The following is a 17,796-nucleotide window of genomic DNA, read 5'->3' as shown; positions in this document are numbered from 1 at the left end:
TAGAGAGTGCTGCACACTATCACCTCATTATTTATTACATGAATGACAGTAGTCTCCAGAGACCCCAATCAGGGATGAGGGCCCCTTTGTGCTGGGCCTGTACACACACACATAACAAAAAGACAGTCCCTACCCCAAAAAGCTTACTGTCTACCAGTCTCCTGTTCTCACTGGCTGGAAACAGAAATGGAATTATTTTCTGATGGATAATTTTCAAACTATTATTGTTTGTATAGTGTCAGAAACTTAAATGACTGTCCTCTCTCCCTGGCTCTCCCAACAATGCCTGTTTAATGGGGATTAGTCAGAAGTTAGGACAAGGAAGATGAAAAAAGCTAATTCCCTTTTAAAGCCAGGGAATTAATAACAGTGAAAATGATCTAACACTTGTATAGCAATTTTTATCCTGACCAATCCCAAAGCATTTTTCAAAACTAGAAGCACCAAACTATAAAAAGGTATGAACTGCATCTACCATTGAAATGCGGCCACCTCTGGAATGGAACATAATGTCTGTTTAACAGCACACAGCAACATTTCACAGCAGGTTTGGATCAGAAATATAGAGGACTGTGTCCAATGCAAAAATAAAACAACAACAAAACAAAATAGGTGGGTTATTTAGGTAGGCAGATTGTGGGTGCCTGAGTGGGAATTTTGCCAGAATCAGAGTTAACCCTCATGTCCTCATCCTTTCTAAAAATGTAGACCACTGGTTCTCAACCAGGGGTATACGTACTCCTGGGTGTACGCAGAGGTCTTCCAGGGGGTATATCAACTCATCTAGATATTTGCCTAGTTTTACAACAGGCTACAGAAAAAGCACTAGTGAAGTCAGTGCAAACTAAAATGTCATACAATGACTTGTTCATATGGCTCTATATACTGTACACTCAAATGTAAGTACCATATTCATATTCCAGTTGATTTATTTTATAATTATATGGTAAAAATGAGAAAGTCGGCAATTTTTCAGTAATAGTGTGCTGTATTTTGTATTTTTATGTCTGATTTTTAAATGAGGTGAAATTTGGAATTATGCAACACAAATCAGACTGCTGAAAGGGGTACAGTAGTCTGGAAAGATTGAGAGCCACTGATGTAGACTTTCACTTAAATCTTCTCCATTATAGCTCAAAGGCCCCAAAGTATCATATATCAAGAAGGGGGAAGCTGTTCAGATGAATTGGCTGGATTACTAGCAGAGAGTTTCTAGGGCATTTTTCCTACTGGGCCTGAACACACAAACTTCTTGGAAGAGAAAAGATGCAGGAAATGAAGCTGATACTCTCCTCTTGCAGGGCCTGTTGCAAGGTGATCACCTTTGCTACAGCTTATAAAATCAGAACTGTCCCTGTAGAATTTGTCAGCCATTTCTGCTAAAAACATATTGAAGCAAACTCGGTACAGATAGTGTCTACTCTGGCCCTACAAAGCTTCAACAGGCTTTCTAGGCCTTAGAGGTTGTGATGACTCCCCACAGATGAGAGAGTTCAATACATTAGATGCAGGGCTGTCTGTACCTTTTTTGCTGCCCCCAACCCCCCTCCCCCCCCCCAAAGCTGGCAGACGAACTTATAATGTGCTGCCCTAGGCTTCTGCTTCCTCAGCTGGTACCTGGAGCCGGCCCTGCTTAGATGGATGGCACAAGGGCCACGTGAGGGGCTTTAAGCTTAGTAGTAAAGCTTAGGCCCAGCTTACTGACCTCTCTGCAAGTCAACTGATTCCACAGAATTCAAGGAGATGGAGTATGAAGGCGGCTACCTCTCTGTGCATCCCACCAGCCTGTGTCCCCTGAACTCTCCAAGCGAAATCGCTCAGCTTGCCAAGATGCAAATGTAGGACCAAGACCCAAAACAAGGGCTGGAGGAGTTACAGCAGATGAGGGATGTTTCAGGGCTGTGGAGTTAATTTCCACAGCATAACCCATTATGTTCTCTCTCTCACCCATTCTGCCCCTAACGAGCCCCTTGGCAGAGGCTGGAGGATTTAATACAACTTTACCACTTCTAGAAAATCTGACAGCGTTCTTAGCCAAGCTGCATGAGACAGCACTGGAGAGAGGAGCTCTGCATACTGAGACTTGATGCACTGAACAGCCTTGATGCAGTTAATGGTAGTTACAGTCTATGCCCCACTTAAGGCAGATTACACCCACCACTCAGATCTGCTCCCTCTGGGTTCATATGCTCTGGAGATGCTGACCGCATGGAGTGCTGAGCAGAGGGACAATATACAGGGGGAGCCCAACTCTATAGAGATGGTTTGTGGCAGGAGAAGTTCTCTCTTGCAGCCACAGTGAGACTAGATCAGTGACAGGATTCTGTAAGTAAAAGGTTTCAGAGTAGCAGCCGTGTTAGTCTGTATCTGCAAAAAGATACAAGGTGCCACAAGTACTCCTGTTCTTTTTGTAAGTAAAAGCTGTTTCTGTTTCCAGAGCAGGCTCGTGTTAAGGGAGCTGACCTGGGTGCGGGGACGTCATTCTGCTAGCCCTGAGAGCTAGTTAGTTGCTTTCTGCAGCATACTCGGCTTAGCGATTAAACCAGTATTTAGAGAGGACTTGTGGGGTACCCAGAGAGGAATTTTCATTGATTGTGTCTCTGAGGGTCTAATAAAAAGGAATCCTCACAAGTTCCAAAATATAACCAGTGGGAAAATGTTGCAAATCCTGATAGAATTGTGATTCTCCCCTGGGGTGTGTGGGTGAAAGTGCCCTTTTATCACAGCTATAAGACACTATTTCCAGTTAAAGGACTGAACCTTCCCCTCAGAGCCCCACATATGTTTCAGTTCACACCAATTATGCCATGCAATGGGGTTCAAGCTAGCTACGGTCAGCCTGTTGTAAAGAGAAATGTCATGCCACCTGTGCACATGAACAGCTTCTCTCTATGTGGAGGTATTACAATCTGTGTGGCATGATGCACTGAAATCTTCTGGGGCTTTCATTCTACTTCACTGCTAGAAGGGCTGCTCTCTGTCCAGCGTCACTATCCCAACTTCGGGCTTCACAGTATTTCTGTCAAGCCATGGAAAGCTCCTTACTCGGAAGCCCTGCCTTGCAAGGAGGTAAAGAACCACACTTCTCCTTTTCCTTGGGTTAGGGACTTGTAAGAGATAGTTGCTGTCAGCTTGGGCTCGTAGTCCCTCTGCTGTGTCTGCTAGGGCCAGATGTTGAGCAGGAAACTTCTGTTCTGTTCAGGTTCTTTCCATTGCCTTGGTATCTGAGTTAATGTCATTTGATCAGTTCAAGTGGCATGTTAGTTAAACAGAAACCCTTCTCTATAGGAGCAGGAAAAATCCCCCTCCGATTCGGTGCTTCAGCTCCCCGTGTGCCCTCTGCACCAACTACATGCCTGTTGCCAGATGACCTGTGCTCCCGAAGGCACTGGCTGGTTCTACCACCAACCCCACCTTCGACTGGTGAAAGCTAACGCAGAGGCAGACTTACCGTTGCCCATGGCCAGCACCTGCATGTTCTCAAACTCCAGAGTGGTGTAAGCTGGGTCCAAAGCTGCGCTATAATCTGCCATCTCCATGTCTATCAGGGCTTTGGAGAGACGCATTATCATCAGCAAACACGGGCCAGATTGCAGCGATTCACTCGTCGGAGGTTATTGGCCCCTCAGCCTCCGGCTGCCTTCACTGTGTCCCCTATCTGTTGTCTTTTATTTCAGATATTTCTGTGAAAGGATTTGCTGAGCTTCAAGGCCTATACTCCCTAGAGGGGTGGAGGCAAGAGGCGGGGGTGGGGGGGTTAATCTTTAATCATCTCACCCACTGGTGAACGCTAAGCTGGATGGTTGGGTTGTTTTTTTTTTTTTTTTTGGTGGGGCAGCAGCAATTTTGTTGACCATTTATTATTGAATCTCCATGCACTTTGCTGATTTCAGCTTCTGGGCACATGCTGGGGTGGCAGCACTTAGAGGGAGGAGCATTCTCCATGAGTGAAGTACATTCGCTGGGCTATTGATCTTGATGCTTAATTATTATTATTGGTCTTAATTTTAGCTGAAGTGTAAGAACTTGGAAAAACCCGTCCTGGAGAACGAAGTTCTTGCCCTGTTCCCTCCCCTTCAGTATCCTCCGGCTTTCTCCCCCTCTCGTCCCCCACACCCTTTTCTCCCTCGTGCTTTCATTTCACAGAAGGTCACTCTAACCAGAATTGCCATTTCCACATGGTAACAAAGTGAGACTTTCATTTTACTTCCCTATAAACCGAGTTTTACAGGGTCAGAGCTCACTATAAACACCTCTCACTCCACAGCCCTTCCCAACAACTTTCAGGGACAGATTTTCTGAAGAGCCAGGCATGCATAGGTACATGGCAAAGGTGAGCATAAGTGTGATTCTGGGTGCATTTTGAGTGCACGGTGGATCAGGCATAAAATTGCACTGACTTTTTTTTTTATGCCTAACATATTTGAAAAATCTCACCCTGGAAGAGCAGCTCATTTTCCTGTATTTGATTTTCAAGGGCCAATCTGAAAAATCTGTCGTGTGTGTTTATATTTTAAAAATCCCCCCAGTCATTTTACAATACAACAGAACTTTATTCTGCAGGGTGTCTTTCTTATATACTGTAGCATGCAACACATGCTGTAGAATGAAGTCCTGATCCAAAGCCCATTGAAATCAATGGGAGATTTTCTATTAACTTCTAGGGGCTTTGAATCAGACCTTCAAACCATACAGGACAGTAAGAATGTATGTTACAAATGTCAGAAAACAGAGCTTTTTCTTTGTCTCTTTCTGAGCTCCTGGTTTCATCTGCTGTGTGTGGGCTTTATGAGATGCCAGTTTATCCAGTGTGTGGCAGTGGTTTGCACTGGGAAGGTTTTATATAATCCACTGTAATTTCCATTGCACAACACCACAAGATCAACAAGTGGAAATCAATTTATCACTTAACAGCATCAGCTGAATTGCATAGAAGGGCCAGTAATTAACGATTAGTGTCAGCTCTCTGTGTAATCAAAACATCCCAGTTTATTTCTCAATCAATGCAGGGCGATTTAGTCTACACCCTGCGAGTTAATGGCCTTGAACTAGTTTTGATCACTCTTCACAGGCGCACAGGACAGACTGGGCCACGTTGTGTCAAAAAGACTTGATTGATAGGAATGGCAGCTCAACACTGAAATCCTGGGGCCTCAGATTCCGAAATTATACATGCCATTGGGCCGTGACATTCGACACATGAATGGAAAATCATGGTGATGTCCTCAGCATGGTGATTTGCAAAGTCTGTGCCCCAAGACACTGACAGTCTCTATATTTGAAGGCACAGACACCACCTATACCCTGAGGCTACTGCTATATGCTCCATAGGCTACCTTGATTCCACTTGGTTGCTGGAGGTATGGGAAAGCCCCACATTCCTTTCTTGGGTTTGATGTCTAGTGTTCCTTCCCAGGGGTGGGAGCAGGAGGATCATTAAAAATACAAAGGACCCCCCTCTGAACTCACATGGCTGGTATATCACTTCCCCTTCAGCAAGGAGGATTCTGAGCCAGGAATTCATTTGTTTGAAACAATGTGTGTGAGGTTGGGGGAGGGGGGGGGGTGGAAAACAGCCCCTTAACAGCCTCATTCCTGGGACCTCAGTCCCAATCCAGGCTTGGCCAGAGTGATCCCTTTGATTAGATAAATGGTGCAGACACTAAGTCAAATATGTGCAGGACTTGCCATAGTGTCTAGTAAAATATCATAAAAGCATGGCCTGTTTTGCTTAGTTCAGCAAAACAAGTCTTTGTTCAACTAGGCTGCTGACTAAATGAGACTGAAATACTTGTTCACTCCTATTAGGTCTGGAGGACCTATGTCAGGGAGGATTCAGAATGCTAGGAACAGAAAATGAAGAGATGTATATGAAGGGGAGTGGGGGAGATTTGCGGGAAATTAGATGGCACAGGAGGCTGGGAACTGTCAACAGGACATAGAAGCCTTTCACCTCTAGGTTGATGGTGACTGCAGCCCACCATTACTGGTGTTTTCAGTTCAGTTCCTAGTGTACAAGACCCAGATCCTCAAAGACACCTAACTTCCATATCACAAAACCCTTATCCTAGCAGAGAGGTCAAAGACTGACTGGGATAAGGAGACTACACACTTCCTGCATTCTTGAGGATGGTCACACCAAAGCAGAGATGGGGTACACTACCAGGAATGCTTGATTTTGCTCCCATCAACAATAAACCATCCTACTCATTAGTCAAGTTACCCAAGCTCCAGTTTAGTATGAGAGGATTCTGACAACTTCTCTATTGGGAATTTAGGAGAGACTCCCTTGATGAATCAGTGGTAACTTGGTGCCTGTGTGATGGCATCTTTGAATGACACACTGACCCATCTTGGGCTAAGCACATAGACCAGGACCAGTGAATGGGTGGCCTGAGAGGGGACTCCTTAAAACATTATTTAATGGACCAATCTCTTCCTTTTTAGGCTGATTTGAATTTTTCTGCCCCGCTTAGCAGATGTTTCCCTTTTAGTACCAGTCAGAGGGAGGGACAAATTCTGATCTCACTGGTAAAAATCCAGAGCAAATCCACTGACTTCAGGGGAGAAACCCCACACTAGGGCTGACACAATGCCCTTTGAAGTCACAGGAAATATTCTTATCAACTTCAATGGGTCCAGGATCAGGACCATTGACACCACTGCAGCTGAGAGGAGAATATGGCCCAGTTTTAGCAAGTAGCAGCAGCTGGAGGAAAGAAGGCAGAAGCTATGGAGGGTTTCAGGGTGGAAACTGGGCTGGACAATGGGTCTCTCCATGTTCTGTCCTGGTGATGAGAGTCCCGGTGAATGGCAGCTCCACATGCACTGAGCAGAGCCCCAGACAGAATCCAGTTGCTTAGGGAAACTTCCTCCTACCACCTCATCAATCTTTTTCTCCACCTGGCTTCTCAGCACTTCATACTATGTGAGACAGCTGTGACAGGAAACTGTTAGAGTTCCAGGAACTGGAGTACCCTGCGCATGGGGCAATCATTTGATTTTATCAGAGAGCAGTAAATTCTCCTGTGTTTTTCCTCATAGAAGGGTGACATGAGACTAATCCTGCCCTATATACAGGCTGACAAGCTTGGCAATTTCTCTAAGAGGAAAGGAGATTCCCAGCAAATAAGATACACCCCTCATTAAACGAGGAGCAGGATACAGGGCAATTAATAAACGTGCAGGGGAAGGACATAGTCCTCCTGTGTGCGTAGAGACAGAGAGAGACACACTCAGAGAGACACAGGAGCGGTCTGTCTGTACCACCTGCACAGAGCCACTGAAGTTATAACATGGCTGTCTGCTGATCCAGTTACAATTTATACTGTGAACACGACAAGAGTTGAACACAGATGATACCTGTCCACACTGCAAATTGTGACTGTGTCACTTGGCCTGCTTATATGTGTAGTGTGGCTGAGCCAAAAATCTATAACAGGCATAGACTAACAATTTTAGATTGTTACTTCTATTACAAATAAATGTAACAACTCCCTTCTACATTGCAAGGAAGAATACGTTTGGAAGAAGGGAAAGGGATGCAGAACTATCGTCACAGTCGGTGGAATTGGCAACCCATTGAATTCAATGGAGTTATACCAGCAGAGAACATGGCCCCGGCCGTATAACCCTCACTGCCCTATGACTAATTTGGAAACCTCTTTTGTGCAGATATTCAGGGACATGACCTTTGGCAGCACTTGCATATATTGTCCTGTTAATGAAGTTATTGAAAGTGGGTTGAAAAATCATTGTTGTTCTTTAGGGAGAAAGGAAATCCCCAGTGACTTCTTAAAACACAATCAGTCACCATTCAGAAGCCATACCTAGATGAGAGGCATGAGAAGCAGTGTCCTTGTGGTCAGAGCAGCGAATTGGGCATTAGGACTCCCATTCTGCTGGCTTACTCTGTGACTTTGAGCAAGTCACTTCACCTCTGTGCTTTGATTTATCATCTGTAAAACAGACAAAGGCTGAAATAATTAATGTTTGTAAAGTCTTTGAAACCATTGGCTGATTGAAGGTATTTGCTGATAGACACGCAAGGCAGTTTATTATCCAGTAAGCACTATCAGTAACAGCGAAGAATGTAGGGGAAGCAATTCTTCAGGCCTCTCTTTCCATTCAGCTTGGAGATGGCCTTCCTCACATCCAGGAAGCCTGAGGCATGTAGTAAGCAGAAGCGATTGGAAGCAGAAAATGATATGGCAGAATAATTTTGTGAGGAATATTGGCTCAAAAGAACTGCACTGAGGCTCCATAATCTGTTGAAAATAGGATTCCCAAGGTGATCTTTGATTCCTCAGGAACCGAAGACAAGACACTCTGTCCTGCACTCCCTACAGACCCCAATGGCCATCCCAAGGCACCCTGTTCATTTGCAAGGTTTCCATGCAGAGTCAGATTAGCAGACCAGAAAAAGTGAAGCTTTGTGCTGCTTCAGGAGAGCTAGGTGAAGAGGCATCAAAAAAGGACCAAGGCAAGAGTTACGGCTCTGGGCTGCTGGAAGGAGTGGTAGACATGATGAGTGTTTGCATCCCCAGTCCCACAACTGGAGAGGGAGATGGGTGAGTCCATGAAATCACTCAGCATAGGACCAAAGAGCCCTCAGAAAAGTGTGTCCTCAAGCTGTCAGTTGCATTGCTTGCAGGGGCAGCTCTAGGCATTTTGCCGCCCCAAGCACGGCAGGCAGGCTGCCTTCGGCGACTTGCCTGCAGAGGGTCCACTGGTCCCACGGCTTCGGCGGACCCTCCACAGGCAAGCCACTGAAGGCAGCCTACCTGCCACCCTCGCGGAGACCAGCAGAGCTCCCCCAGTGGCTTGCCGCCTCAGGCACGCACTTGACATGCTGGGGCCTGGAGCCACCGCTGATTGCTTGTACCTAAAGCAGACCCTGGATCAGAAAGACCTAGAACACTGGTTCCCAAACTTTTTGGCATCACGTCCCCTTTTCAATTTTTGAGAAACCCTCATGCCCCCCACCTCTCCTTTACCATCATCCAACCACCTTTTTAACTAATTCAATTCATAATTTAAAATAAAAAATAAATGCAGAAAGTTGGTATACAATATTTTATTTAAAATGAAAAATAAGCACAAATAGTTTTTCTTGGCACAAAAGTGTAATTTAAAATAACATATAGCATAAAAAAAACAATTTTAATGTGAAGGATGATGCTATATTTTCTTCAAGAGTTGGGAAATTCTAGTTTTGAAAGATGAAAGTGCGCAATGCAAATCGTTTTCGACATCCAGTCGATTCCTTTGTTTCGTTTTTATTATGACTAAACTTGAAAAGCTTTATTCACAGAGGTACGTTGACGAAAATGGAAGAATAATAAGTTGCGATTCTTCCCAACTTTCGGATAAATTGGGAAATATTTTATTCAAAATTCCTCCAGGCTTAAGTTTTCGAAAATATCTTTTACACTTGAATTGTATTTCATTTTGAGTGCTTGTTCTTGCAATACTTCTGGCAATGAATCAACATCACTGTTGAACAGATTACATGCTAATTTATGAATGAGGTTGCCAGAAAAGTTGTTTGGAAAATAGCGGATGAATTCGTCAGCAAGGCAGTCCAGATGAAACACAATTTTGTTCTTCGCATCCTCTTTACAAAATTCTTGGAACCTTCATTTTCAGTGAATGATGAAAATGTTGGAAAAGATGAAAAGTTAGGTGTCTGAGCTTGTGTTTGATGTTTCCAAAGCTTGATTTTTTCCGTAAATGCTTTGATGGCATCGTGGTGCACTATAATGTTTGCAGTGTTGTTTTTTTGCAGCTTCAAATTGAGATTGTTCAAAGATTAAAAAATGTCCATGAGGTATGCCATTGAAAGTTGAAACGTTTGGTCCATAAATGCATGATATAACTCTTCTTTTTTCTGTTACTCGAGGAAAATTTTCACTTCGTCTTTCAGTTCGAATAATCTTGAAAGCATGTTCCCTTTGGAAAGCCATCATACCTTCATGTGAAACAAAAGAATTTTATGATCCACTCCCAAATCTGTGCAAAGAGCTGCAAAAAGTCTCGTATTTAAAGTGCTGTCCTTCACAAAATTGATAACTTTGATGGCCAAATTCAATGATTCATGTAGGTCATCTGGAAGGGTTTTAGTAGCCAATGCTTGTCTGTGTATGATGCAGTGAGTTGTGGTTATGGCTGGACTTTTTTTCTTTCTCCAATGTCACAAATACAGAGCGAGAGCCAAACATCACTGGAGCTCTGTGCATACACCAACCAGTTTTTCCCATGAAAGTCCATTTTCTTCAAAAAAGTTGGAAACCATTTTCATAACATCAGAAGCCTTTGATGTGCTCATCAATTCCTTAAAAAAAAACGGTTCTTCTTTCACAGTTCCATCATTAATGAATCAAATGTAGACAAGCAACTGACAGCATTGTGCTACATCAGTGGTATCGTCGCGCTGCATTGTGAAAAAAGGAGAAGTTTTCAATGCCTCCACAACTTGAAGTTTCAGATCTTTCGCCATGTCATCGATGTGACGTTTCCTGGAATTGCTGAAAGCGAAATTTCTGATATTTTTTTCTTGCTTTTGGCACCAAGTGCAATGTCAGCTGCTTTCAGCAAGCAAGGCTTCACAAGAGTTTCTCCTATTATGTGCGCTTTCTTGGCTTAAGTGATGAGCAATGACCGTTCATAAGATGCTTCTACCACTTTGGCCAACGCTTGATGAAAAGTGCCAGTAGTATCCAGCTTCATGCTTTTTAAATTTTGAAGTTTAGCAGCAAAAAACTCTTTTGGTTTGTCTTTCAAAGCATTGTGGTTCCTTGTCAAGTGTGGCTCAGGATGACTAGGTCTCAAGGCATCACTGCTGAGAACTGCATGGCATATTATGCATTGAGGATGATCAATCCCGTTTTTTCCCATGACGTTGAAACTGTACTTAATGTAGTCTTCATCGTACCTCCTTTTCTTAATTGCGACCATAATATACTAATAAAAAAATCTATAAAAATATTTTTTCTGATTTGTGAATAGTAATGGATGCAAGTTAATTTGAGTTATCACAAACATTTATTTACTACTACTATTACGTACGGATGAGTGCTGCCCTATATATACCCCACCACCAGTCCGACAAGTAGCCGGTCTTGTGCGGTGAGTGGTGGAGGTAACCACTCCCATGATAGAACAGTCTCTAACACTCTTGCTAGCAAGCTAAGAAGTTTTTAAAAGTTCCATTGCTTTCTACATCGTTCTTTGGCCTCCCCACCAACCGAAACGGCACTCCTACATGTCGAAAGGCAAAAAAATAAAAAATATTTGCATTTCGTGGTATGAAATTTGAAAACATTGCAGTTATATACTTTTATTTGTAGTTATATTTTTATTATTATTGTACTTTGTTATACCTTTATTCTTGTCTACTTATATTCATAATCAAAAATGAGAAGATTGTTTATACTTTATTGTAGTTAAATAATATAGGCTTGTAATTGGACAATTTTCTGAATAGTTATTATTATGTATACAGAATATGTATAATTTATTGTCTGTTGGTCTATTAAGTAAATAAGTAAAATAAATAAATAAATAAATTTTACTCTGATAAAAAAAATATTTTATGAACATTTCACAGCCTTGCGCCCCCTTTGGAATTTCTTCATGCCCCCCCAGGGGGGCGCACCTCCCAGTTTGGGAATCAATGACCTAGAATAAACATTCTTAAGATCCCTGGTGAAGTTTTGCCAAAGCAGCAGGTAGGGCTGCAGCCACATAGCTTGGGGTAAGTAGTACCTGGAACATTGCATCTCAAACACATACAAGTTTCCAGTAATCATCCATGCTTCACCTTCAAGATCTGTTTTTCAGCTGGGCCTCCCCTGGCCTCTAGTTTTTCATGCACAGTGTTGTACCCACAACAAATTTCAAGCCCAAATGGCAATAACTGGATATCTAAGATCCTGAATTACACCTTCAGGTCTAGAGCTAGATATCTAGTTGCTACAATTTGCAGGAATAATTCATAGCTGGTGTAAATGTAGACGCCATTTCTAAACATTTCGGCCTACATTCTCCAGGCCTCCACTGTGACCAAAGTGGCTTTGTCATGAATGTATGTAAACCAGAGCTGGGTTCAGACCCAAAACGCTGGCTCTGAACCCACCCCAAATTTTGGAAAAGTTCTGTACTGGATCTGTACTGTGAAAGTTTTGTACTGTGAAGCTGGGACATGTGTATATTGCCACATTGAATGTCATCAACAAACATCTCTCTCTCTCTCTGTCTGATCTTTCAGTCTCTCATTCACCAAATGAGCTGAGGGAGAAGCGCAAACCACCTGAGTTACAAGCTAAAGAACAAAAGTCCTGGGGAAATAACGTCAGCATAGTCATCTCCACACCCGGAAAGGTCCCTTCTGCTTTTCTCCCTTTGAAATTTCAAATTCCAGTTTGTGGACAAAGTCCTGTCTATCTGAGAATATAGATCTCCGACCACTGACCAAACTCCATTCCAAGCAACTACCTAGTTATGCTTTTTCCCTGCCTCGCAGTCTCTTCTGTTCACTTGCTGGATCTGCTGGGATTGTACTGAAACTCTTACCAGAATGGTTGCGCACATACAAAGTGGATTTCCACATTTTCATCTTAATCTAACAGCTTCCTTTCAAAGTTGGGAATGGGGAAGAAGATGCTGATCATCTGTAATAAACCAGGTAGGACCCTTATCACCTGCAATTCCTGTGTGCAGCCATTACGAACAGAAAAAGAGAAGAGAAAACAAGGGCTCCCATTGTGCTTATACTAGCCATTTTAGGTCATTACTTAAATTTTAAAAAAGTCTATTTAAAAGGGTACAGAAAGCAACAGGCAGAATTAGCCCTTGGAAGCAGAAGCACTTCATGTGGTTAACTGATAACTCCAGCTGGCCTCCTCACTCTCTCATTTCCCCAATTCGGCTGAACTTACTTGCATGCTAATCATTTCTCGGCCTGTTTATCCTGCATTAAAAAATTAACAGAGAATAGTTTACTGCATGACTTGCTCACACACAAACCCTGCAAGCTAGCAGGCAGGCTTTAAACCCTTATGCAAGACTTTGGGGTCCACAGCTGAATCTGGGTATCTAGAGAGATTATTTTTTTAAAGAACAGTTTTTCTAAAGTCAATATAAATTCCCACCCCCTTCCGTGCCCTGAGTATATTTGTTCTTTGGCTGTTTCCAAATGGGAAAGATAAAGCCAAGGGCTTGTATTTTGTCATACTTTTTGTAAACAGGGATATTTTGGCCACTTTGTCAAATCCCATTTGCCTTTTGTTGGAATTTGTCCCATAAACAATTACAGAGCAGAGTTTTCTGTGTGTTAATAAGCAGCTCTGAGGAATTTGGCTGGAGTCAGTCCGGGGCGCGGAGAGCTATATAGTTCTCTAGCCAATTGAAACAAGCATCAGGTAAAGAGCTGGTGTAGATCTAGGGTGACCAGACAGCAAGTGTGAAACATCGGGATGAGGGTGGGGGGTAATAGGTAAAAATATAAGAAAAAGCTCAAAAAATCGGGACTGTCCCTATAAAATAGGAAAATCTGGTCATCCTATGTAGATCAGCTGACATACAGCAGCTGAGGCTCTGGCCCAGTAACATTTCCTGGAAATATTCTTGACAGGTGAGAGAAGTCTCCAGGGAGCTGTAAGTTTCAGCAGAATTAATTAGGGGTCTATTGTCCCCTTGATGATCTCCTTACATAACTCACACTAGGACATATATATATATGGCATCATAATATATATATATATATATATATGGCATCATGAGGAGGATAAACTGACCTCTAAGGCATAATCTGAAAGCTACATAGTCTGTGAAGTGGTGAAAGTGACAAGTAAGGACAACAACAGACTCCAACTCCTAGAGTAGCCCCAGTATTTAAATTCCTAGGAATTATCTGTAGATCTGATCTTGGAACCTGGGCCGGTTGGTTCTGGGGGCTGGTGTTTACAGGAGATGATGCCATGTCTGCATCGCCTGGGGATGGCACATGGCACGTTAAGGCAGCCAAGTCAGACTGGTTGCTTGGCCCCTTGGGGGCCCACGCATGGTGGCAGATATGCCATTACTTGTGCATTTTGTGACATGTTCAGAGGAATTTGGCGCTTTGCAAGGTGCTTCAATCAACCTCAGGCTAGTTCACCATTGCAGACAAGAGGAGTTCTCTGAAAATGTCCAAGCCCAGGAAAAATCAGTCAGACTTGTCCACAAAATGTGCTCTGCTGCCAAGGATCCACTGGAATGGAATGGGTTAGGGTATCGAGTATTCCAAAGCACTTGTAACATGCGGAATAAGACATGCTTGGGAGGAGGGAAAAGATTCCACTATATCGCCATCCACATATTTGAACTGGAAGCTGCAAAAGACATTCTCAGATAGCCTGAGCTAATTAAAGGAACCATAATAAACAGCTGAAATGCAAAACAGATAGGGAAAGAGAACTGTCAACGCTTAGACACACCGACCGTTTAAATATATCCCACTATAAGATTAACCCTTACAGTGCCTTTCATCCCAGGATCTCAAAGGGCTTTATTAATGCTGACAAAGCCTCTAAACACCCCAGGAAGTAATTATTGTTACTGCCATTTTTTTGTTTGGTTGGTTGGTTTGAATTTTTTTAATAGGACTGTTAACACAGAGAGGCTAAGGCCCAGGTTTTCAGAATTGCATACAACTGCACATCTAATCTATATGCACAGTCACTGAGTCTGCATCACAGTCGTGGTAACTGCATGTGCAAAAGATCAGTTATATGTGTTTGTGCACACAATTCCATGTGGGCCTTTTGAATATCTGGGCTGAAATGATTCACTCAAGATCATGCAGTGAGTCACTGGCGCAGCTGGGAAGAGAACTGAAAAGTTCCATGTAGTGATTGGGCAACAAAATGGCAAATGAAATTTAATGTGGATAAATGTAAAGTAATGCACATTGGAAAAAATAACCTCAACTATACATACAATATGACGGGGGCTAATTTAGCTACAAAGAGTCAGGAAAAAGATCTTGGCGTCATTGTGGATAGTTCTCTGAAGATGTCCATGTAGTGCGCAGAGGCGGTCAAAAAAGCAAACAGGATGTTAGGAATCATTAAAAAGGGGATAGAGAATAAGACTAATAATATATTATTGCCCTTATATAAATCCATGGTACGCCCACATCTCGAATACTGTGTACGAATGTGGTCTCCTCACCTCAAAAAAGATATTCTAGCACTAGAAAGATTCAGAAAAGGGCAACTAAAATGATTAGGGGTTTGGAGAGGGTTCCATATGAGGAAAGATTAAAGAGGCTAGGCCTCTTCAGCTTGGAAAAGAGGAGACTAAGGAGGGATATGATAGAGGTATATAAAATCATGAGTGATGTAGAGAAAGTGGATAAGGAAAAGTTATTTACTTATTCCCATAATACAAGAACTAGGGGCCACCAAAGGTAATTAACAGGTAGCAGGTTTAAAACAAATAAAAGGAAGTTCTTCTTCACACAGCGCACAGTCAACTTGTGGAACTCCTGACCTGAGGAGGTTATGAAGGCTAGGACTATAACAATGTTTAAAAGGGAACTGGATAAATTCATGGTGGCTAAGTCCATACATGGCTATTAGCCAGGAAGGGTAAAGAATGGTGACCATAGCCTCTGTTCATCAGAGGATGGAGATGGATGGTAGGAGAGAGATCACTTGATCATTGCCTGTTAGCTTCACTCCCTTTGGAGCACCTGGTAGACAGATACTGGGCTAGATGGACCTTTGGTCTGACCCGGTACGACCGTTCTTATGTTCTTATGTTACCTTTATACAGAGGACCCCAGCTTGGCTAAACACTGCAGACTCCATTTCATGTTTTATTTTAATATTGCAAATGGGCTTATTTTTGCTCCCAAATGCACCTCGTTTGTGAATATTTCATTAAAAACTCGATTGCAGTGAAAATGAGCTGATTCTGGAGCAAAGCAAGGGCCCATCTTGAGGGGAAATGTTGTTTCGAAATGAAACATTCAAAATACAGTATATACATTTTGGCAGATTTTCACTTTCAAAATGACCATTTCATCCCCTTTAGTGGAAAAGAAAATTTGAGGAGAACAAAAGGGCCAGAATAAAGTGGTGCAAGTTTGGAGCCAGATTCTTCCAAGAGCTCTGCACCCAGCAGAAAACACTTTTCTCCTCCCCATGGGAGCTACAGAATGCTGAATACACAAAAATCTAGTCCTTATTGTGCAAAATTCAGCAAAAAAAAGCATCCCCTGATTAAGCACAGCTCTGGTTCCAAGGTCTGAAATGACCCTAGCAGTAATACCCTTCACTGAACAGCAGGTGTGTGAGCTGTGGGACTCCTGTTGGGAGATAAATGCCACCCATTCTGACTCAGGGAATCCCTGCAGCTCTGCAGTGCAGGGATCCCTGCTTAGCATACAGCTCAGCAGACACAGGGAGGGCCTTGCCACTAGTCCCTGCAGGCCATTTGCACTTCATTTAGGTTTCATTTGCTTATACTTCATGTTCATTGTACACACATGAAAAAACTCCTGAATAATTCCAGCCAGTGGAGCGATAACCAGAATCGTCAGAGGAGGAGAATTGCCAAAATCAACAAAGGTTACAAAGCAATTTTTTTTGGTTTTTTTGCAAAACAATTCCTCAGAATGACCTGCCTGAGTCACTGTTGGTACCATTTGCACCACCCATTGCCAGGACTGGGAAATGGACAGATGGGGCTAATTGCAAGGGATCATAAGAGATGGTAGATAGCTCCGAAACCCAAATGGATTAGGAGCTGGGGCTGTGTGGGAAAGTAGGGATCCACTGACCACTATGTTCTGCTGAGAATCTCAGTCCTAGCATGGACAAGGAAAGAGTAGATAAAGTCACTGTTTAGATAGTAGATTTCCCAAAGGACAAAAAGCATCTTCCTGAAACAAAAGCCTTCCTGATGGATGTCCCACATAGCATAGAATGGCAGACCTCTTCTGGGCATTGGGCCATTCACTCTAGACCTGTCAAATGGAGTTAATCCATTAGTGGAGTGCCTCATCTGGGGCCCAGAAATGCTTTGGATGCCTCCTACATCTTCACACAACTGAAACTAAAAAATGAGACCTCCATGGTTCATAGGCAGCGGCCACAATAGCAGCTCACCCAGTTGAACTAAACATCAGCCTCTCCCTGTCTGAGACAATAAGGAGCTGTAATGAACTGGCTTCAGCTGGAAGAGCCTCTTTGCTCATGCGAGAGGAAGGTTGGTCTTATGATGGTGGTGGTGGTGGGTGTTCTGGACAGGGATTCAGGAGAGCTAGGTTCAATGCCTGGCACTGCATGGATCACCAGTGTAACTTTGGGAAAGTCACTTAATCTCTCTGTGCCTCAGTTCCCCATCTTTAAGACTTAATTTAAAATGTGTGGGGTACTCAAGTACTGCAGGGGTGGGGCCACTCAGAAGGATAGATCGATCTGACACATTCCACCACACGACTCCATGGGGCCACAACCACAAACGCCTTTCTTAACTACAGTTTCTGCCTTGTACTATAATTTATCCTGCTAGTGTAATGCCATGCCCTGGGTGGGTTGTTGGCAATGTGGATCAAACCTGTGACTTCTGGGTCATAAGTATGAACTTCTCTGCCTGAACTAAAAGACCCAGCTCTAGTCTATTGAAAGCCTCCCAGTACTGGGTAACATCTGCCACGTTTGTTTTCATGTTGCTTCTTGTTTATGTGAGACAATCTTTTAGCTATCCTGGGCCCAGACCATGGAGCACCTTAAAGATAGGGACCAA

The 17,796-nt window shown here is 43.1% G+C and overlaps 1 protein-coding gene across 2 annotated transcripts in view; it reads right to left on the bottom strand.

The window, feature by feature from the left end:
* HNF4A (hepatocyte nuclear factor 4 alpha) overlaps nt 1-3,572 on the bottom strand; it is a 32,693-nt gene extending 29,121 nt beyond the window's left edge. Inside the window, exon 1 of one of the 2 annotated variants that reach the window (XM_030533220.1) lies at nt 3,452-3,572. In XM_030533220.1, coding sequence (XP_030389080.1) covers nt 3,452-3,572 — 121 coding nt within the window. The remainder of the gene's footprint in view (nt 1-3,451) is intronic. The other variant, XM_030533221.1, reaches the window with a different exon arrangement.
* Nucleotides 3,573-17,796: the final 14,224 nt, after the last annotated feature.

This window comes from Gopherus evgoodei, chromosome 14 (assembly GCF_007399415.2).
Source record: "Gopherus evgoodei ecotype Sinaloan lineage chromosome 14, rGopEvg1_v1.p, whole genome shotgun sequence".
Classification (NCBI taxonomy): domain Eukaryota; kingdom Metazoa; phylum Chordata; order Testudines; family Testudinidae; genus Gopherus; species Gopherus evgoodei.
This window is presented reverse-complemented; position numbering and strand designations above follow the sequence as displayed.